The sequence below is a fragment of the Anomaloglossus baeobatrachus genome, chromosome 11, assembly GCF_048569485.1.
Source record: "Anomaloglossus baeobatrachus isolate aAnoBae1 chromosome 11, aAnoBae1.hap1, whole genome shotgun sequence".
Lineage (NCBI taxonomy): Eukaryota > Metazoa > Chordata > Amphibia > Anura > Aromobatidae > Anomaloglossus > Anomaloglossus baeobatrachus.
The window spans coordinates 167202407-167226510 of NC_134363.1; the positions used below are offsets into that span (position 1 = coordinate 167202407).

The following is a 24104-nucleotide window of genomic DNA, read 5'->3' on the forward strand; positions in this document are numbered from 1 at the left end:
GTAGCAATTTCTGGTCGACCACCACGGGGCAGAGTGGGACTACGAAACACAAGGGTTGGACCAGTGTTAGCCCATGTGTAGCGATGGCTAGCAGACCACCGCGGGGCAGAGTATGACTACGAAACAGAAGGGATTAATCAGTGTTAGCCCATGTGTAGCGATGGCTGGTGGAACACCACAGGGCAGAGTACGACTACGAAACACAAGGGTTTGACCAGTGTTAGCCCATGTGTAGCAATGTCTGGCAGACCACCGTGTGGCAGAGTACAACTACGAAATGCAAGGGTTTGCTTTATTTACAGGCAAAACACACAATGACGGTTAAAGCTTTGGCTGCTAGCTAGGGCCGGCCAACCGCACGTATCCCCCACTATCACCGACACAAGACGATGAGTATGGAACGAACAAAGCAATATAATTACTACGCTACTGTTGCGGACGGGGGCCAGCCCACTGCAGGGGGCTGCTCAGATCCGGGTTTGTTACTGTGGCTCGAGTGGCAGCCGGACCCGGGCTCGTGCGGCCGTCCGTCCTCACAACCGTAGGAAGGGTGTATTTACAGGGGAAAAGTTTCTCAGTGACGCCACCCGTGGGTTGCGGTGAGGGTCGGTAGCACCACCGCTGCCTGGATATGGGACGCCCGGGGCTCATGGAGTGGGGCAGCAAGATGGTATCCCCTCCACGGGTAGGGGAGGGATTGTCCTGGGGCCCAGGTGGACGGGGAGTTATGCTGCGGAGAGTGTCATGCACGGCTGGACCGGGCAAGAATGGTGTACTCACAGTTCCAAAGAAATTCACACAGAGTTCATGTGGTAAACCAAGGCCGGATTCCGGGAGCCTCTGGAGGGGTGTGCTTGGTCCCGCACACGGGCTCACAGGGCAGGGGCCCCTCCTCCTGCACTTGTAGTTTCTTCTGTGGTGACCTAACCCGCATAAAATGGGAGAAATACGCTCCCTGTGCTTTGTGCACTGTGGGAGCCGTTGCCCGCAAAATCTGACCCGTGGGATCTCTGTGGGTTCTGGCAGACACCCTATCCCCCTCGTTGGGCTTCCGTTTCACTCTCTGGGCTACTGGTGGGACAGAGTCTGGAACTTTGTCCCCTGCTGGCTAATCGGTAAGGTGCTTGAAGCGGTCCTTGCCCTGGGGTCCAGGTACCCCAACTGTGCACGGCCTCCGGACCAAATTCCCGCTGTTGGCACCAGCGGGCTACAACCCTGCCCCTGTCCACGTTACGTCTCCGGCGACCGGATCTCCGTTGCCTGTGGCCCTGCTCTGCCGTCTGCCACCTAGTCAGCTACGATAGTCCAGTAGTCCAGGGGCTCCAACCCCTGACCACCACTTCGCTCCTCTCTCTGCTCCAACTCAACTCCTCCACTTCACTGGCTTGTTCCCTCCCCTGACACCTCAGGACCCCTAGGTGGGCGTTCCCATCTGCCTGGTCCCACCCACTGGTGTGTCCCTATTGTCCCGGGGGGGTGACTAGGCTTTTGTGGCTGGTGTTACCTGTGTGTGGTGTTGTATTGATAGGCCAAGGAGGATGGAGTTCTGCACCAGAAGGATTTGTGCAGTCTCTGTGACAACCTGGTTTTTCCAGGGCGTCACACTACAAGCTAACTGGCCTTCACTAACAGGGCAGCGTGGATGCCGTGCTCTGGCTGATGAAGCCTGTGCTACGCCCCACATAGTATTGACTCATGGTACCACTGAAGGGGAAACAGTCCAACTCCTAGGGTTTTAGTCCCTGTGTTAGCGTTAGCGTGCCCTTCTTCAAGCAGGGCATGGAACTCTTCCTCCATCGCGGACCTGGTCTTTCTCCTCCATCTCCTGGATTGGGCTTCGCCAGCCTTAGGGGTATCTTTTACTCGGTTCGGTATTCACACCACTGATCTCAGGGATCAATCATGGTCCAGCTGCAGTAAGCTTCTCGCACTGGTCCAGTAATTCTTCCGACACCACAGTACTCTAAGCTTTTACAACAAGCCCTACAGAGTGCGCACACAGTATCGACTCACGGTACCGCTGAAGGGGAATCAGTCCAACTAGTAGGGTTTTGGTCCCGGTTTCGGCATTGGCGCACCCTGTTCCAAGTAGGGCAAGGATTTCCTCCTCTGTCGTGGACATGATCTCTCTTACGACTACTGGATTGGGTTCACTGGCCTTGGGGGTATCTTCTACTCGATTCGGTATTCACACCACTGAACTCTGGGGGCCACTCACGGTCCGGCTGCGGTAAGGTTCACACACTGGTCCCTTTATTCTTCCGACACCGCAGTACTCCAAGATTTTACAACATGCCCGATAGAGTGCGCACACAGTATTGACTCATAGTACTGCTGAAGGGGAATCAGTCCAACTCCTAGGCTTTTGGTCCCGATGTCAGCATTGTCGCCCGCTTCTCTAAGCAGGGCAAGGAACTACTCCTCCGTCGCAGACCTGGTTTCTCTTCTGACTCCTGGATTGGGCTTTGCCGGCCTTGGGGGTATCTTCTACTCGATTCAGTATCACATCCACTTATTATTTTGGATACTTAGATATAGATTTTTTTCTCCGCTCTTCCCCCTTTAAGAGTGTCTTCCATTCCTTCCATTAGGTCACATTGATCCAAGATGGCTTCATCTTTTCTTCTTCAGATGCTATTTTTGCCTGGCATGAAAGTCCTAAGTATCCAGGCCGGACCTAAGCCGCAGGTAAGAGATCTGCACCAAATCCAATTAGCTCTTCATTTGGAGCTCTTCCAGGGCTTGTGGTATCAGCTCTTCTGTTAGAAAAGATTAAATCAGATTTTTAATAGGATTACTCAAAATGAGGAGGGTAGACGGAGAGTGCGCTCATTTACAGGTAACTGTAGACGTCTCCTGCGAAGAGTGCCGCGGAGACTCGGTCTATGGGAAAGTGGTGGAAGAAGTAAGAAGAAGCTGCCCCCATAATCCAGAGATCCCAGCCCGGGCCAGACGCCTCCGATGGCTGATTTATTCATCACTGCGATCCTATTATCAGGTATGTGCTCTATATGGAGGGATTACGTGAATATTACCAAATCCCACTACTTACATTTTACCCACAGACTTGAAATGTTTTATATATAAGCATATAAGGGAAGATATTGGTTTTATTTTTGCATGGTCGTGATTAAAAAGTAGAATATTTGAGATATTTTGGATATACAAAAATGATAGGTACACTCATATTAGAAGCAAAATTCTATTTCATGGCCTATCTACGTTATCAAATGCCCCATAGCTATAGAAGAGCTGCCCCTGGAAATTGTCTTAATACTGGCGATGCTTGCTTCTTTAATTTATTATTATTATTATTATTATTATTATTATTATTATCATGTATATTGTATACTATTATATATTATCATTATTATTTTATTTGTATTATTTTTATTTATATTTATCATTATTTATATTTTATTATTATTATTATTATTATTATTATTAGTGGTGGTATTATTATTATTATTATTATTAGTAGTAGTAGTAGTAGTAATATTAGTAGTAGTATTGCATTTATTGTAAGTATTAGTATTTCTAATTTGTTATTATTATTAATTTTTTTTATTGTTGTTTTTGTTATTTATTATGTTTATTATTAGTACTATTATTATTGATATTATTGTAAATATTAGTATTTAGAATTTTTAGTTACTCTTATTATTTGTTATTATTACTTCTACTTATTATTATATTATTATTGCAAATATTGGTATTTATAATTAATTATTATTATTAGCTATTATTATTTGTAATTATTATTATTACAACTATTATAAATTGTATAATTATTTGTTATTATTATGTGTTATTATTAGTTAGTAGTATTATTTGTTATTATTACTATTATTATTGTAATTATTAGTTTTTATAATTAGTTATTATTATTAATGTTATTATTTGTGGTTGTTGGTATTAAAATTTGTTATTTATTATTATTATTATTATTATTATTAATTATTCTTTTTTATCTTCTACAAATACACCATTTTCTATTCATTGACAGGAAGCAGAGATCTGTTTAAAAAAAAAGAGGAATTAAATTACAATATATATCCCAAATTGTTTAACTTTTCATTATGCAATTTAAGGAGCAAAATCTTAGTTTTTAAGTCTTAGATATATACGGTAGGAAATGTGACTTGATATCACTATGCAATGTATTAGTGAGATACATTGTATTTGGCTGCAAATGACTACCAGCAAACATAATTGCTTTCATATTACTCGCTAAATATTTTGAAAATGCATTAATATGTTTTACAAATATGTAACAATTGCTGATTAGTAATTCTCAAGTTTATAATACTTATTACACTGAGATTCCAGAAGCTGCAGGTTATGGATAGATGGGTACTATGAGGCCTCATATTAATTTGGGCAGGAAATTCCTCGTCCTGTGAAAATCACTAAATTTCACTTTGGAAAGAGGTTCTTCAGCAGCTGCAGTGTATAATTTAAATCATGAAACAAAAGCTCTTTAAAGGGTCGATATTGACTTTAAGGATTGCTACATCCAATAGGTGGCGCTAGAGACCCTGTTGTCTGACTGAAGAGCCTGATTGTATATTCTAAGGGTCGTATATCGCTCAGTCCCTTTTTCTGGCGATATGCCTGATCATGACTAGCGCATCTTATAAGTCTTCGTCCATTGAGTGGTCAGAAGAGATGTTGTACATTGGCAGGGAGAAGCACTTTTTTCCACACCGCATGTGCGTTGGTTGAACTGCAGATGTCCTGTAAGCAATATATAGTGGTGGTGTCACTCCGGGATAAGGGAATGCCGGACATGCGGCTCAACACAAAGGAAAAACCAGGGAAGATATAAAGGAAGGCTCTGGCAGCAGGGAATGGTGAGAGGGGTTACCACCTTACACTCACCTGTGGTTGATCTCTGCACTCTAGATGAGTCCTTCCCCCGATGCGCCGTCACCTGCATAGGTCCTAAACTTACCTGGAATAGGGTGTTAACCAGCAGGACACTAGTCCTATTACTACAATAAAACAACACAAAGAAGATAAGACAAATTGGTGGAGAAAGATACAACAAAAAGCACTCCTTGGTTTCTTCAGCAGCAAACTTCACAGCTGCAACTGAAATAACACCACAGCTTCTCCACAGACAGGCTTTTTCAACGTGGTCAGTAAAGAGGATATCTATCACCGGCATGGAGTAAAGTCAGGAGTGGGTATATATAGCTGAAGGGTGTAATGACAAAATACTGCAGCTGTGATTAATATTACTGAACTAGTCCAATGTTAGTGTTGAAATGACACTTGATGAGGTTGCATTCAGCTGTGATTAAGGCTAAGAGTAATCTCAGCCAGCAGGGAAAAAGTGCTTAACCCTTTCAGCATAAAAATAAACTAAATTGACATCATTACAAAATGTAACCAGTGGACGTGACAAATGTGACAGGTGGAGGGCCAGGGAAAATCACCTGCATATTGCATGGAGTATGATCGAGCTAGAAGGAGGGATCCAGTGTCAGCGCAAGAACGCTGGATCCATGTTGATATGATTAATGTGTTTACAAAATACAAATTATAATATTTAAAACAACACTTAGTTCTGGACATGCCCTTTAACTTTCTAGCAATGTGTAGACTACAATTTAGTATCGTCGCCGAAGAGGATAGACCTCCATTCCAGCCTCCTTTGGTATCTTCTTCTGAACCATAGCCTTTGAGAACGATGGTGAGAGTTCAATTTAAAACCTTTTAAGGGAACATCACACCAGTCCTATTACCGGAAATATGGTGTGGGGCGGCATAATGTACGGTGGCCAATTTGTTTTCCAATTTCAGTATTACAGAGTATACATATGTCGCGGGCGGGGAGGAGGGTGTCAGCACTGCGCTCACCCCCCTGCTCGGGTCCGGCTGCGGCTGCTCAGTGGTGGCTCGAGCGGTGGGCCGGATCCCGGGGGTTCTCGAGCGGCGCTCCTCGCCCGTGAGTGAATGGGGATTTTGGGTGTAGGGATTGGTTATTGTCCGTGACGCCACCCACGGTTGTGGTGAGTTGTTGACACCACCGCTGCTCTGTGTGGGGATCCCGGGAGTAATGGTGTGAAGCAGCCAGTTGTTGTGTTGCCCCTCCGTGGGTAGGGGTTGGTGATCCCGGTGGCCAGTGATGAGGTGGGAGATGCAGGGCCTTGTGGGCGCAGGGACGCGGGGGCAGCGCTGTGCCTTGCGGCACTGTAGTACTCACTCAGCCTGAGACGATGACACAGTTCTCGGTAAAACACACGGCTGGAAAGACGGTTCCCACGGACGGCTGCACTTGCTTCCCCAGTAGGTGACGGTGATGTCCCTTTTCCTGCACCTAATGTTGTTGATGGTTTTGATGGGTTCCCACCGGTAACCCGCTCCCCGGCTTCAAGCTGGACCGGAGGAGCTCTACTCTTTGCCCGCAGGCGCTGGCCCTTAGAAACTGGTGCCCTGGCAGTGGCGGTGTCTCTATTTTAATGATTGGGCTGTTGCCTTCAATCGGGACTTGGTTGTTGGGAGACAGATGTCCCCTTCACTGACAGATTTGGCAAATTGTGGCGACTCCTAGCCTTGCCGGGGTCCGAGAGGCCCCTGCCCTGGTGCTGACTGTTCCTTGTACACTGCTCCAGACCGCCGGGTCACCACCCGTCCGCGGTCCTTCCAGGAACCTCCGAGCAGTCACCCCTGCGGACAATCACCGCCGTCTGCTGACCTTGCTGACTCAGTCCGGGGCACACACCCGGACCAGCTTCAGGCTTTCTTACTGTCACTTTTACTCCTTTACTCCAGTTTTCTCCTTTGCTCCTCTACCACTTCACTTCCTTCACTGTTCTACTTGTTTACTCCTCACTCAAGCCCTGCCTGGGCTAAACTGCCTGGTTCTTCCCGCCTCCAGAGCTGTGAACTCCTCGGTGGGTGGAGCCAACCACCTGGCCCACCCCCTGGTGTGAACATCAGCCCCTGGAGGAAGGCAACAAGGATTTTTGGGTTAGCTGGTGTGCCTAGCTGGGGTGTAGGGTGTGGTGGTGTGATGACCTGTGACCCCTGGCTTGCCCAGGGCGTCACATTCCCCCTTAGCAAAATGCAGACCGTCCGCGGGCTGCCCATCCAACACCGGTTTTATTTTTCTGTAAAGGTATAAAAGGTAAACGGTAACATATTTACATTTTTAATACTTCTTCCCATAACGGGAGGCACTTTACTTAATTGTTGCAAACGGTTTACGGTTACGGTTTCCGCTCTCTCCCACCCAAGCAACCTGGCCCTGATGCTGCCCCTAAAACCCAGGCAGCACCCCTTGTCCCCAAGTCCAGCACAAGTTACCCGAGCGGGATCTGTCCTTCCCCTCCAGAGGGTAGCCACCGGTCCCTGTGGTGGCTGGGCCCCAGCCGGCTCTACTGCGGGCCCTCCCTCCAACCTGCCTCTGCGGAGGCGGCATTGCGGAAACGGTAACGGCAAACAACTTATTTACAAGCCACTAATGTTTGTGGTTGCCCTGCAAGTTCACGGGCTTGTCCATGAGCAGTTCCTCATGCAAACTTTTTAAACGGTCCCCACGGGGACAACGGTGCCGGCAACGGCCGGTTTCCTCAATCACGGTAGGACAATCAGGTTACTGTTCGGTAATCTTTGTCATCATTTTTCAATAAACTTTCACACAAACTCAAACAAACTTTGGTGGTCCCAACGGGGACTGCTGCAGCAGGCATCCGTTGCCCTACTCCGAGTCTTCAGCTAGAGCGGATCCATCACCCTCCACCAGCATATCAAACATGCACTGACATGCCTGCTGTGACAGGGGCACCCGGTACCCATTTCCACCGGTACGAGGGGTCTGGAAAACCACTGGGGCTCCTACATAGCGGGAACGCTCACTTGCCTCTTCAAACTCAACAGCGGGCACGGGGCTGGGGCAGGAGTCGTCCTCTCTTGTTTCTGCGTCAGGCGGGTTGCCGCCAGCTGCCGCAGCCTCCTGGTCTCCAGCACCCAGCACCTCAGCCCCTTCTGCGGTAGCACGGAGCAGCAGATTAGGCGAGCTTACACTGAGGCGCCCCATAAGTAGCGGCAAGGGTGATGCATAGGCCGAGACTAGGCCGGGCCCCTCAGCCGCAGCGGCCGGTCCAGGCAGGACATAGGGACGTGGGTCACCAGTCGGTTCTACTACATCCATTCCCCTTCCGTACATCGGGGCAGTTGTAAGCAACTCCTCCACCTCGTTGGTCCACCGCTCCATCATCCGGAAGATCTGATCCTGCTGACGCTGGTGGAATTGCATCACCCGGGCCTTCATCCAGGCCATGGTCTCGGGCTCAGGGTCTGGCACAGTCTCTACTGGGACTTCTGGCACCATGCTGTTAAGGGGCCGCGGTCCTCGCGGTTCCCCCTGGTGCACTTCAGGGCCGTCCTGGACGTCTGCAGCCGGCTGGTCCGCCGGAGCGGCTGGGCAGGGTATCGCTACCGGTTGGGCAGGTAGTGGGCCTAATGGCGGGGCGGCAGCAGCTATCACGGGTAGCGGGGAGAGAGGCAGGGTGAGCGGAAGCCGGCCGGGCCCCTCAGCTCCAACGGCCGATCCCTTAGGAATACAGGGGCGTGGGTCGCTTACCCGCTCCTCCAACTCCTCTTCAACCTCGCGTCTCCACATAGCAGCCACCACGTCCGCCATGTCGGTCTCCCACTCCTCCAGGAGGAGTTGCATATGGGCCTGCAGACGATTACTCAGCGGGACGGTCCGGTCCCTCAACCACGTCGCCGTGCCGGGCGCGGGGGACTCCTCGTTGGGAGTTGGGTTGTACATCTCGGCAATCGTGCCTTTCAGGAACCCAGTATTGCTGCAGAGTCCTGGCGTCCCTGCTTTTATAGCCGCGTTCACATGCAGCCAGTCGCCATCCCGTCCCCCCTAGCTCTTTCTGGCCCCTCCTCTCTCGGGGCGGGGTTTTGGCCTTCGCGCCTCTGCTACTCGAGAAGACGCTCGAGCGGGAACTTTTCGCGCCAAAGATGGCGGCTTCTGAAATTTTTCTGCCGGACACCTCCGGCGGTAACAAGGCGCACCTCTACCAGACGGCAGAGCGGTAAGATCCTGTTCTGAACGCCAAGTTGTCGCGGGCGGGGAGGAGGGTGTCAGCACTGCGCTCACCCCCCTGCTCGGGTCCGGCTGCGGCTGCTCAGTGGTGGCTCGAGCGGTGGGCCGGATCCCGGGGGTTCTCGAGCGGCGCTCCTCGCCCGTGAGTGAAAGGGGATTTTGGGTGTAGGGATTGGTTATTGTCCGTGACGCCACCCACGGTTGTGGTGAGTTGTTGACACCACCGCTGCTCTGTGTGGGGATCCCGGGAGTGATGGTGTGAAGCAGCAAGTTGTTGTATTGCCCCTCCGTGGGTAGGGGTTGGTGATCCCGGGGCCCAGTGATGAGGTGGGAGATGCAGGGCCTGGTGGGCGCAGGGACGCGGGGGCAGCGCTGTGCCTTGCGGCACTGTAGTACTCACTCAGCCTGAGACGATGACACAGTTCTCGGTAAAACACACGGCTGGAAAGACGGTTCCCACGGACGGCTGCACTTGCTTCCCCAGTAGGTGACGGTGATGTCCCTTTTCCTGCACCTAATGTTGTTGATGGTTTCGATGGGTTCCCACCGGTAACCCGCTCCCCGGCTTCAAGCTGGACCGGAGGAGCTCTACTCTTTGCCCGCAGGCGCTGGCCCTTAGAAACTGGTGCCCTGGCGGTGGCGGTGTCTCTATTTTAATGGTTGGGCTGTTGCCTTCAATCGGGACTTGGTTGTTGGGAGACAGACGTCCCCTTCACTGACGGATTTGGCAAATTGTGGCGACTCCTAGCCTTGCCGGGGTCCGAGAGGCCCCTGCCCTGGTGCTGACTGTTCCTTGTACACTGCTCCAGACCGCCGGGTCACCACCCGTCCGCGGTCCTTCCAGGAACCTCCGAGCAGTCACCCCTGCGGACAATCACCGCCGTCTGCTGACCTTGCTGTCTCAGTCCGGGGCACACACCCGGACCAGCTTCAGGCTTTCTTACTGTCACTTTTACTCCTTTACTCCAGTTTTCTCCTTTGCTCCTCTACCACTTCACTTCCTTCACTGTTCTACTTGTTTACTCCTCACTCAAGCCCTGCCTGGGCTAAACTGCCTGGTTCTTCCCGCCTCCAGAGCTGTGAACTCCTCGGTGGGCGGAGCCAACCACCTGGCCCACCCCCTGGTGTTAACATCAGCCCCTGGAGGATGAACACAAGAGGAGGAAGGGCACTACCCGTGGGATCTCCAGGTATACAGAAAACTGGACCAATTAGAGAAAGAGGAAAGGAGTATACCAAACAAGGGATCACCACATTATTAAACGATCAAGGAGTTAATTTTATTGTACACAAAAAACCAGAAGTCCGCACCGGAAGTGTGGCACACACAAAAGGTAATAAAAACACTTAAAAAGCCCATGGCATTAAACCAATCACATTGGGAAACAATATATATAGTATAGTGTATATAACAAATGATTATACAAATATAATATGCGTAACCTCTCCTTAATGCGACATACATATATTATAGACAATAACTACACATTGCATCGCTACAACAATGGTCCTGAGTGATGGATCAGTTGGATATACCGCAGATAATAATACAGTTTACAACACTACATGCAATTTGGGAAAGGCCCAGGCCTCCAAATATCCAGAAGGTGTAAATGAAGATGCCAAATAAACATCAGGCTGCGGTATTAACTCTTAGTATGACTGGCTACACAGTTCTTACTATATGGGGACAGCGTAACCAAAAACCAGTGTAGCCCAGAAGATCAGGGCAGTTTATCTACACCAAGCCTTCAGGGTCCCTTAGGTCTATACTCACTATCGGTGAGATGCCAGAAAAATACCAAGAAGCATGCAAATGGAAGTCGCATAAGGAGAGGGTTTCCCAAGGGATAACCCCACGCGTATCGCCACCTCTAAGGGTGGCTTCCTCAGGGGAAAGGAGAAAGCTATGTGCCGCTTCGGTATGTGCCCTATATATACAAAAAATTCATTAGGACTCACCAGTGCCGCAGCTGGAGAATCTCATATGTTTGCCGCGTTCTAATGGCGGCCGCCATCTTGCCTGGGTCATGTGGCAGACAGATACACGCCCACAGCTCATACTGCGCATGCGTTGGTCGTAAACAAGTAGCGCTTTATCAAACATACCACTGTATGTCCCTAAGCATGTCGTTTAAATGATATGCACTCTAACAGCACCTGGAAACTGTAATTTGATGATCGATTCAATATGTACACTTATATACAGCGCTGGCTGTCTATTTTACATCACGTGATAAAGAAGGGGAGGAACGACCTCATCCCATACTGCGCATGCGCAAATGTTCAAAATACCGACAGATTATAACCCCATACAAAGTGCAGCATTACAGGTATTAAATATTGACGTGCAGTATCAAAGCTCCCCCCATGTATATCAATGGGTGCACGCATTCATGTGAAAAAGGGAAAACACCGTAAATATCGCCGAAAACGCACTTTATAATACAATCTGCACTTAGGTAGGAGAGAGGTAGAGATGCTAACACAAGGCTTTTTAGCCTCTTTATTCATATGGGGGGCAGCAACAATACCCCAATTCCATATCCAACCCCAAGTACAGAACAGGACGGAACAGGACAATAGCAAGTCTGCACATAAACATAAAATTCGTTTGACCAATATGTGATCAGTAGTATGGATGTCCAATGGTCAGAGTATGATCACAATTATATTTATTTGGTTAGTGCACTCAAAGCTCGTCCTAATACGCTGTTTCCAGCAAGTGCTGTGCATACGTGGGACTCATCATCAGATGATACAAGGTATTGCCCCTGTGGGGACATGCTCATACAGAAAGGACCACATGTCAAAACCCACCAGGGTGACATACGGTCCCAACCAATGTATAAGCACAAGCAGAAAATATAATACAATCTGTACTTAGGTAGGAGAAAGGTAGAGATGCTAGCACAAGGCTTTTTAACCTCTTTATTCGTATGGGGGACAGCAACAATCCCCCAATTCAATATCCAACCCTAGGTACAGAACAAATCCAGGTTTATGCCAAACCGATCAGGATGAACAGAGAACAGGACAATAGCAAGTCTGCACATAAAAATGATGTTCGTTTGACCAATATGTGATCAGTAGTATGGATATCCAATGGTCAGAGTATGATCACAATTATATTTATTTGGTTAGTGCGAACAAGGTTCGTCCTAATACGCTGTTTCCAGCAAGTACTATACAAATATGGGACTCATCATCATTAGATGATACAAGATATTGCCCCTGTGGGGACATGCTCATACACAAAGGACCACATGTCAAAACCCACCAGGGTGACATACGGTCCCAACCAATGTATAAGCACAGGCAGAAATAACTATAAACAGGACTCTAGCCCACCGTTCCACCCCGGGAGCGGAGACTATACATACACTGCAGAGGTATACAGAGAGCGGAGACTGTATATATACACTGCAGAGGTATACAGAGAACGGGGACTGTATATATAAACCGTAGAGGTATACAGAGAACGAAGACTGCATATATACACTGCAAAGGTACATAGAGAGAGGAGACTAAATATATATACACTGCAGAGGTATACAGCAGGCGAGTCAGAATGGGGAGCAGGAGAACCAGACTACAGAAACCCCACATAATATGGAAATCCAAAACTCAAAATATAATCACAGTTACATTTATTTAGATGATACAACCAAAGTTTATCGGAATGCGCTGTTTCCAGCAGATACCATGCACATGTGGGGCTCATCATCATTAGATAATACATGGTATTGCCTTTAAGGAGACATGCCCTAACACAATTAAGACCACACGTCACAGCCGAAGGGGCGACATATGGTCCCAACCAGTGCATACGCAAATCTCTCCACAAAGGGCTTTGACCCACTATTCTACCCTGAAGGCAAGGTGTAGTAACTACAGACGGATTATGATGGAACAGGGAGCATAGGGAACAGGATTGTGGAGACCCCACACAAGGTGGGAATCAGTCAGAAACCATCGGATTAGTATTACAGAAGGTTAATCAAAGAATGATCATGGTCAGAGAACAGTAGTCGAGCTCACCCAGGGCTCTCAAAACATGGAAATAGTCGGCAGACTCATCCATCTAAGCTCAAAAATAGGGTAGACAGTACACCGTGTTGTCCCCTCATGGGATATAACTAGGAACACTATAATTACATCAATGGTAAGAATGCAAAATAGGGGTAAAAGTTAACAAGGAGAAAAAGAGTTATCCTTCAGGGGTCCATAGGTCTCATCAGAGGATGAGTATATACGTAGAAGACCAAGCCAAAAAAGATATTCGATATAGTTTGGTTTGGTAACCTCCGCCGTCATAGTCCTTTCCTTTTATTTCTTACTTCTTCTTTTTCTTTCTCTTTCTCTTTCTCTTTCTATTCTGTGCCTCTTCATTATTTCCTCTCTTTTTCCTTTTCCTTTTACCCCTCTTCTGACTTTTCTCCTTCCAACACGTCATGAACAAATTGATGTCCGTGAGATCTCATTAAGACAATTGAGATGCTTCATCAAGATAGGTCGGCACCACAGGGATGGTACGAAGATGATCCAATATGAGAAGTCCGATGTTGTCATCGTGTCAACTCTTCCCTCATCCCTCGTCCTAGATGTCCTTCTTCTCATTCTGCTTGCTTGAATATCACCTCCTAACCAAAAACAGGAGACTAGTGAGCGAAAAGAGACAAACGAGATGACAAAAATAGCTTGTGAGAACCCACAGTTTCAAATGATGTTATAAAAACCAGTATACAGTAATTCTTCATTTAGGCCGTGTGGAGCCAGACTCTTAAGGGTGTAAATCCACCGGGATTCCTTCCGAAGGAGTTCCTTGGTACAGTCCCCACCCCTAATGTTCTGTCTAACAGAGTCAACAATCATTATCTTAACCGTGTTGAAACGCCCTCCATGATGGGTAAGGAAGTGGGCAGCTACCGAGGTAAGCACTTTGCCCTTCTTTAGATCTGTGCTAGCCGTGTTGATGCTTGAAAAGTGCTGTTGAACCCTCCTTCTTACCTCCTGTGTAGTTTCACCAACATACAGTTTGGGGCAGCTGCAGATGAGGACATACACGGCGTTCCTGGTCCCACAGTTGTAATAGGCACCAGAAGAAATTCGCCTAGGAGGAATAGGTAAGGAGAGATGGTCGTCAGCCACCATAAAAGGGCACACTGTGCATGCTCCACAGGGAAAGGTTCCTTTCACTCTGACGCCGGTGCCCAGGCTCTGCTTCGGTCTGGTGAAATGACTGCTTGAGAGGATACCCCGTAGATTCTGGGCCCTTCTCGCTACCAGCCTGGGTTTTACGCCCAAAAAGGGAATCAGCTTTTTGTCACTCCGTAGAATATCCCAATTATTGTGAAGCAAACCATAGAGATCTTGCCACTGGTTATTAAATGGTGTGATGATACTCACAATTGTCTGTTTTGTCCGTATTTTCGGTTGAAGTAGAGTCTGTCGTTCTATAGACTTGCAAGTTTGTAGTGCTCCAGAAACCACCCTCTTCGGGTATCCCCTTTTGCGGAACCTGTTGGTCAGATCAAGGGCATGTGATTCAAAATCGATGTTATTACTACAGTTCCTTTTCACCCTCATGAACTGTCCCTTAGGGATGCCGTTTTTAACATGCATTGGGTGAAAACTGCTATAATGTAGCAGACTATTGGTTGCTGTAGGTTTGCGGTATAAAGTCGTGCAAATGGTCCCTTCTGTTTTCGTGATCCGAAGATCAAGGAACTCAACAGACTCAGAGGAAATGTTGGAAGTCAGATTGATATTTAGACTGTTGTTATTCAGGGTGGCAATGAATAATTTGCATTGATCAAGAGTCCCCGACCAGAAAAACAAGATATCGTCGATATATCTAAACCACCGGACCACATTGGTTTTGTACTGTTCCAGGGTATAGACATATAGCTCCTCCCACCACCCTAAAAAGATATTAGCATAGGGTGGTGCACAGCACGCCCCCATAGCGGTCCCGGATGTCTGGCGGTAATAGACCCTGTCGAACACAAAGTAATTCCTGTCAAGCACTAGGAAAAGTAGATCCAGAAGAAAGGAATCGTGCCTCCTGTTCCCGGTTGTTTTGTTGTCAAGGAAAAAGGACACCGCCATTGATCCCAACTTATGGTCAATTGAGGTGTATAGGGACTCTACATCTAACGTAACCAAAAGGGCCTCAGGTGGAACTTCCAATTGTGCCAATTGGTCAATCAGGTGAGTAGAGTCCCTCACATAAGAAGGGGAAGATTGTGCCAATGGTTGGAGATAAAAGTCCAAATAAATACAAGGCCTCTCCAGTAAACCACCGATCCCTGAAACTATTGGCCTACCCGGAGGCTCCGGACGGCCTTTATGAATTTTGGGTAGCATGTAAAATGTTGGTGTTACTGGGTCCTTTGTTGTTAAGAAATTTTTCTCCTTCAAAGTTATGGTGCCTTGATCATGCGCTGTGGTCAGGAATCTATCCAGATTCTTTTTAAAAATGCTCGTTGGATCTGATGGTAACGCTATATAGCATTCTCTGTTGGATAACTGTCTCTTCGCCTCCCTAGTGTACATTTCCGTTGGCCACAACACCACATTCCCACCCTTGTCGGCTTCCTTTATCAGGAATTCCTTGTTATCTCTCAATTTAGACAGGATACGTCTCTCTCCAATGCTTAGATTATTAGCTCTATTCCCATCTAATTTGAGCTTCTCAATGTCATTACACATTTTATTAAAAAAGATCCCAACCGCTGGGCAGAGACCAAGGGGGGGTGTGGCTTGGGACAAGAGTCGCCCCGTAAAAGGGATCTTCTTACCGGCTTGTCGCTCGTTTTCTTCCAGGAGGTCCAGGAGATCGTTAAACACCTGGTGATCTTCAGGAGGCAGTGTATTAATAAGCTCAGGTCGACTGTAAAGATATTTAAATGTTAATTGACGGCAAAAGAGGTAAATATCTTTTGTTACAGTAAATTTGTCCAACTTGCTCATGGGTGCAAAAGATAGTCCCCTCATAAGCAAATTGGTTTCCACTTCAGACAGTTGGTATTCGGAAAGATTTACTATTTGTAGGTCTCTTGGATTACCTGTTACCAGTTCTGCCTCCGGCTCCTTGTTTGCCTCTGTAAGGGTGATCGCCAAGGTTGGGCTCTCCTGTTCCTTCTCTTGGTGTTTTGATTTCCGACGGCCCCTCCTGGTACGCTTTCTGGATCGCTTGTATCCGTCGATAAAAAAAGATCACTAGAGGAAGCTTCAGAGGTCGCTGGAGCACTAGTGGATTCCTGGTTAGCTAGTCTACGCTTGTTGCCCCTATGTGACCACTTATAGGCCCTATTCTCAGCGTAATCGCTTCTATCTCGTTGGAACTTACTCTTTTTACCCTTGATAATATCTTTTTCGTAACTATCAAGGATATTTTTCAATTTCTCCTGAAATGGGGCTACTACTATCTGTGGGTCTTGCTGTTTAAGTATATGTTCTTTGTTGTTTATCTCCTCCTTTAGTTGGGCAAGGAGGGAACGGTCATGTTCGATCAGCATATCCAAAAGTATAACCGAGCATGTCTGCAATCCCTGCTCCCATGTGATTCTAAACTGTGCGTCAGTCTCCCAGGCCGGGAAAATTTGTACTCTGAGACCCCTAGGTGTAATTTTAAGTTTCTTATACTCCTCTAGGGTTCTGATGTTCCACCACACTTTGGTTACTCTTTTATGCAAGTTGATCAAATTTTGCATGAGTTGTTGATTCTCATCCTGTAAACCACCTATACCACCAGTCGCCCCAGAATTAAAAGGGGCACCAAAAATATCTGAAGATTGACATGACCAGGCTGCTTCTCTAGCTGCTAAATCCATATGGTTTAGTTGTACAACAATATAAACTCCAAATACACTCGTCAATAGTACAATAAATTTGGCTAAATACCGAACAAAAAGGAGAGTAGAGGGGTGTGCCACCTTCCGGAAACGGAGCAATATTGCACCCAGTAGAGGATGAACACAAGAGGAGGAAGGGCACTACCCGTGGGATCTCCAGGTATACAGAAAACTGGACCAATTAGAGAAAGAGGAAAGGAGTATACCAAACAAGGGATCACCACATTATTAAACGATCAAGGAGTTAATTTTATTGTACACAAAAAACCAGAAGTCCGCACCGGAAGTGTGGCACACACAAAAGGTAATAAAAACACTTAAAAAGCCCATGGCATTAAACCAATCACATTGGGAAACAATATATATAGTATAGTGTATATAACAAATGATTATACAAATATAATATGCGTAACCTCTCCTTAATGCGACATACATATATTATAGACAATAACTACACATTGCATCGCTACAACAATGGTCCTGAGTGATGGATCAGTTGGATATACCGCAGATAATAATACAGTTTACAACACTACATGCAATTTGGGAAAGGCCCAGGCCTCCAAATATCCAGAAGGTGTAAATGAAGATGCCAAATAAACATCAGGCTGCGGTATTAACTCTTAGTATGACTGGCTACACAGTTCTTACTATATGGGGACAGCGTAACCAAAAACCAGTGTAGCCCAGAAGATCAGGGCAGTTTATCTACACCAAGCCTTCAGGGTCCCTTAGGTCTATACTCACTATCGGTGAGATGCCAGAAAAATACCAAGAAGCATGCAAATGGAAGTCGCATAAGGAGAGGGTTTCCCAAGGGATAACCCCACGCGTATCGCCACCTCTAAGGGTGGCTTCCTCAGGGGAAAGGAGAAAGCTATGTGCCGCTTCGGTATGTGCCCTATATATACAAGCTATATGTCTATACCCTGGAACAGTACAAAACCAATGTGGTCCGGTGGTTTAGATATATCGACGATATCTTGTTTTTCTGGTCGGGGACTCTTGATCAATGCAAATTATTCATTGCCACCCTGAATAACAACAGTCTAAATATCAATCTGACTTCCAACATTTCCTCTGAGTCTGTTGAGTTCCTTGATCTTCGGATCACGAAAACAGAAGGGACCATTTGCACGACTTTATACCGCAAACCTACAGCAACCAATAGTCTGCTACATTATAGCAGTTTTCACCCAATGCATGTTAAAAACGGCATCCCTAAGGGACAGTTCATGAGGGTGAAAAGGAACTGTAGTAATAACATCGATTTTGAATCACATGCCCTTGATCTGACCAACAGGTTCCGCAAAAGGGGATACCCGAAGAGGGTGGTTTCTGGAGCACTACAAACTTGCAAGTCTATAGAACGACAGACTCTACTTCAACCGAAAATACGGACAAAACAGACAATTGTGAGTATCATCACACCATTTAATAACCAGTGGCAAGATCTCTATGGTTTGCTTCACAATAATTGGGATATTCTACGGAGTGACAAAAAGCTGATTCCCTTTTTGGGCGTAAAACCCAGGCTGGTAGCGAGGAGGGCCCAGAATCTACGGGGTATCCTCTCAAGCAGTCATTTCACCAGACCGAAGCAGAGCCTGGGCACCGGCGTCAGAGTGAAAGGAACCTTTCCCTGTGGAGCATGCACATTGTACCCTTTTATGGTGGCTGACGACCATCTCTCCTTACCTATTCCTCCTAGGCGAATTTCTTCTGGTGCCTATTACAACTGTCGGACCAGGAACGCCGTGTATGTCCTCATCTGCAGCTGCCCCAAACTGTATGTTGGTGAAACTACACAGGAGGTAAGAAGGAGGGTTCAACAGCACTTTTCAAGCATCAACACGGCTAGCACAGATCTAAAGAAGGGCAAAGTGCTTACCTCGGTAGCTGCCCACTTCCTTACCCATCATGGAGGGCGTTTCAACACGGTTAAGATAATGATTGTTGACTCTGTTAGACAGAACATTAGGGGTGGGGACTGTACCAAGGAACTCCTTCGGAAGGAATCCCGGTGGATTTACACCCTTAAGAGTCTGGCTCCACACGGCCTAAATGAAGAATTACTGTATACTGGTTTTTATAACATCATTTGAAACTGTGGGTTCTCACAAGCTATTTTTGTCATCTCGTTTGTCTCTTTTCGCTCACTAGTCTCCTGTTTTTGGTTAGGAGGTGATATTCAAGCAAGCAGAATGAGAAGAAGGACATCTAGGACGAGGGATGAGGGAAGAGTTGACACGATGACAACATCGGACTTCTCATATTGGATCATCTTCGTACCATCCCTGTGGTGCCGACCTATCTTGATGAAGCATCTCAATTGTCTTAATGAGATCTCACGGACATCAATTTGTTCATGACGTGTTGGAAGGAGAAAAGTCAGAAGAGGGGTAAAAGGAAAAGGAAAAAGAGAGGAAATAATGAAGAGGCACAGAATAGAAAGAGAAAGAGAAAGAGAAAGAAAAAGAAGAAGTAAGAAATAAAAGGAAAGGACTATGACGGCGGAGGTTACCAAACCAAACTATATCGAATATCTTTTTTGGCTTGGTCTTCTACGTATATACTCATCCTCTGATGAGACCTATGGACCCCTGAAGGATAACTCTTTTTCTCCTTGTTAACTTTTACCCCTATTTTGCATTCTTACCATTGATGTAATTATAGTGTTCCTAGTTATATCCCATGAGGGGACAACACGGTGTACTGTCTACCCTATTTTTGAGCTTAGATGGATGAGTCTGCCGACTATTTCCATGTTTTGAGAGCCCTGGGTGAGCTCGACTACTGTTCTCTGACCATGATCATTCTTTGATTAACCTTCTGTAATACTAATCCGATGGTTTCTGACTGATTCCCACCTTGTGTGGGGTCTCCACAATCCTGTTCCCTATGCTCCCTGTTCCATCATAATCCGTCTGTAGTTACTACACCTTGCCTTCAGGGTAGAATAGTGGGTCAAAGCCCTTTGTGGAGAGATTTGCGTATGCACTGGTTGGGACCATATGTCGCCCCTTCGGCTGTGACGTGTGGTCTTAATTGTGTTAGGGCATGTCTCCTTAAAGGCAATACCATGTATTATCTAATGATGATGAGCCCCACATGTGCATGGTATCTGCTGGAAACAGCGCATTCCGATAAACTTTGGTTGTATCATCTAAATAAATGTAACTGTGATTATATTTTGAGTTTTGGATTTCCATATTATGTGGGGTTTCTGTAGTCTGGTTCTCCTGCTCCCCATTCTGACTCGCCTGTTGTATACCTCTGCAGTGTATATATATTTAGTCTCCTCTCTCTATGTACCTTTGCAGTGTATATATGCAGTCTTCGTTCTCTGTATACCTCTACGGTTTATATATACAGTCCCCGTTCTCTGTATACCTCTGCAGTGTATATATACAGTCTCCGCTCTCTGTATACCTCTGCAGTGTATGTATAGTCTCCGCTCCCGGGGTGGAACGGTGGGCTAGAGTCCTGTTTATAGTTATTTCTGCCTGTGCTTATACATTGGTTGGGACCGTATGTCACCCTGGTGGGTTTTGACATGTGGTCCTTTGTGTATGAGCATGTCCCCACAGGGGCAATATCTTGTATCATCTAATGATGATGAGTCCCATATTTGTATAGTACTTGCTGGAAACAGCGTATTAGGACGAACCTTGTTCGCACTAACCAAATAAATATAATTGTGATCATACTCTGACCATTGGATATCCATACTACTGATCACATATTGGTCAAACGAACATCATTTTTATGTGCAGACTTGTTATTGTCCTGTTCTCTGTTCATCCTGATCGGTTTGGCATAAACCTGGATTTGTTCTGTACCTAGGGTTGGATATTGAATTGGGGGATTGTTGCTGTCCCCCATACGAATAAAGAGGTTAAAAAGCCTTGTGCTAGCATCTCTACCTTTCTCCTACCTAAGTACAGATTGTATTATATTTTCTGCTTGTGCTTATACATTGGTTGGGACCGTATGTCACCCTGGTGGGTTTTGACATGTGGTCCTTTCTGTATGAGCATGTCCCCACAGGGGCAATACCTTGTATCATCTGATGATGAGTCCCACGTATGCACAGCACTTGCTGGAAACAGCGTATTAGGACGAGCTTTGAGTGCACTAACCAAATAAATATAATTGTGATCATACTCTGACCATTGGACATCCATACTACTGATCACATATTGGTCAAACGAATTTTATGTTTATGTGCAGACTTGCTATTGTCCTGTTCCGTCCTGTTCTGTACTTGGGGTTGGATATGGAATTGGGGTATTGTTGCTGCCCCCCATATGAATAAAGAGGCTAAAAAGCCTTGTGTTAGCATCTCTACCTCTCTCCTACCTAAGTGCAGATTGTATTATAAAGTGCGTTTTCGGCGATATTTACGGTGTTTTCCCTTTTTCACATGAATGCGTGCACCCATTGATATACATGGGGGGAGCTTTGATACTGCACGTCAATATTTAATACCTGTAATGCTGCACTTTGTATGGGGTTATAATCTGTCGGTATTTTGAACATTTGCGCATGCGCAGTATGGGATGAGGTCGTTCCTCCCCTTCTTTATCACGTGATGTAAAATAGACAGCCAGCGCTGTATATAAGTGTACATATTGAATCGATCATCAAATTACAGTTTCCAGGTGCTGTTAGAGTGCATATCATTTAAACGACATGCTTAGGGACATACAGTGGTATGTTTGATAAAGCGCTACTTGTTTACGACCAACGCATGCGCAGTATGAGCTGTGGGCGTGTATCTGTCTGCCACATGACCCAGGCAAGATGGCGGCCGCCATTAGAACGCGGCAAACATATGAGATTCTCCAGCTGCGGCACTGGTGAGTCCTAATGAATTTCTTGTATATATAGGGCACATACCGAAGCGGCACATAGCTTTCTCCTTTCCCCTGAGGAAGCCACCCTTAGAGGTGGCGATACGCGTGGGGTTATCCCTTGGGAAACCCTCTCCTTATGCGACTTCCATTTGCATGCTTCTTGGTATTTTTCTGGCATCTCACCGATAGTGAGTATAGACCTAAGGGACCCTGAAGGCTTGGTGTAGATAAACTGCCCTGATCTTCTGGGCTACACTGGTTTTTGGTTACGCTGTCCCCATATAGTAAGAACTGTGTAGCCAGTCATACTAAGAGTTAATACCGCAGCCTGATGTTTATTTGGCATCTTCATTTACACCTTCTGGATATTTGGAGGCCTGGGCCTTTCCCAAATTGCATGTAGTGTTGTAAACTGTATTATTATCTGCGGTATATCCAACTGATCCATCACTCAGGACCATTGTTGTAGCGATGCAATGTGTAGTTATTGTCTATAATATATGTATGTCGCATTAAGGAGAGGTTACGCATATTATATTTGTATAATCATTTGTTATATACACTATACTATATATATTGTTTCCCAATGTGATTGGTTTAATGCCATGGGCTTTTTAAGTGTTTTTATTACCTTTTGTGTGTGCCACACTTCCGGTGCGGACTTCTGGTTTTTTGTGTACAATAAAATTAACTCCTTGATCGTTTAATAATGTGATCAGCCCCTGGAGGAAGGCAACAAGGATTTTTGGGTTAGCTGGTGTGCCTAGCTGGGGTGTAGGGTGTGGTGATGTGATGACCTGTGACCCCTGGCTTGCCCAGGGCATCACACATAGAAATGACCTTACAATGACTATTATCCTATATAGCCTTGTGTAATACAAAAACTACACAAATATTTCCCAGATCCGTATGTTTCTTGACCAGGAATCTGCAAAAACACTAGTGCATGCCCTCATTATCTCCCACATGGACTACTGTAACTTCCTACTCTGTGGCCTCCCCTCCAACACTCTTACTCCCCTCCAATCTATCCTAAATTCTGCTGCCCGACTAATCCACCTGTCCCCCTCACTATTCTCCAACCTCTCCTCTCTGCCAATCTCTTCATTGGCTTCCCATTCTCCAAGGACTCCGTTTCAAAACACTAACCATGACCTACAAAGGCATCCACAACCTGTCTCCTCCCTACATCTGTGACCTAGTCTCCCGGTACTTACCTGCACACGACCTCAGATCCTCACAAGATCTCCTTCTCTACTCCTCTCTTATCTCCTCTTCCCACAATCGCATACAAGATTTCTCCCGTGCCTCCCCCATACGCTAGAACTCTCTATCCAATATATCAGGCTCTCACCTACCATGGAAACCTTCAAAAGGAACCTGAAGACCCACCTCTTCCAACAAACCTACAACCTGCAGTAACCCTCAGTCCTCCATTGTGTTGCATGATCAGCTCTGTCCTCACCCACCTATGGTATCCTTACCCTTCCCTGTAGATGGTGAGCCCTTGCAGGCAGGGTCCTCTCTCCTTCTGTAGACTGTGAGCCCTCGTGGGCAGGATCCTCTCTCCTCCTGTAGACTGTGAGCCCTCGTGGGCAGGGTCCTCTCTCCTCCTGTAGACTGTGAGCCCTCGTGGGCAGGGTCCTCTCTCCTCCTGTAGACTGTGAGCCCTTGTGGGCAGGGTTCTCTCTCCTCCTGTAGACTGTGAGCCCTCGTGGGCAGGGTCCTCTCAACTCCTGTAGACTGTGAGCCCTCGCGGGCAGGGTCCTCTCTCCTCCTGTAGACTGTGAGCCCTCGTGGGCAGGGTCCTCTCTCCTCCTGTAGACTGTGAGCCCTCGTGGGCAGGGTCCTCTCTCCTCCTGTAGACTGTGAGCCCTCGTGGGCAGGGTCCTCTCTCCTCCTGTAGACTGTGAGCCCTCGTGGGCAGGGTCCTCTCTCCTCCCATAGACTGTGAGCCCTTGTGGGCAGGGTCCTCTCTCCTCCTGTAGACTGTGAGCCCTCGTGGGCAGGGTCCTCTCTCCTCCCGTAGACTGTGAGCCCTTGTGTGCAGGGTCCTCTCTCCTCCTGTAGACTGTGAGCCCTCGTGGGCAGGGTCCTCTCTCCTCCTGTAGACTGTGAGCCCTCGTGGGCAGGGTCCTCTCTCCTCCCGTAGACTGTGAGCCCTTGTGGGCAGGGTCCTCTCTCCTCCCGTAGACTGTGAGCCCTTGTGGGCAGGGTCCTCTCTCCTCCTGTAGACTGTGAGCCCTCGTGGGCAGGGTCCTCTCTCCTCCTGTAGACTGTGAGCCCTCGTGGGTAGGGTCCTCTCTCCTCCCGTAG

At 47.0% G+C, this 24104-nt stretch overlaps 1 protein-coding gene across 2 annotated transcripts in view; it reads left to right on the top strand.

Moving 5' to 3' along the window:
* The window catches only part of HTR3B (5-hydroxytryptamine receptor 3B), a 96617-nt gene that overhangs the window by 38454 nt on the left and 34059 nt on the right, over positions 1-24104 (top strand). For both annotated transcript variants that reach the window (XM_075327541.1, XM_075327542.1), the window contains exons 2-3: positions 2592-2688; positions 2817-2998. In XM_075327541.1, the coding sequence (XP_075183656.1) occupies positions 2962-2998 (37 nt within the window). In that variant the 5' untranslated portion in view covers positions 2592-2688; positions 2817-2961. The remainder of the gene's footprint in view (positions 1-2591; positions 2689-2816; positions 2999-24104) is intronic.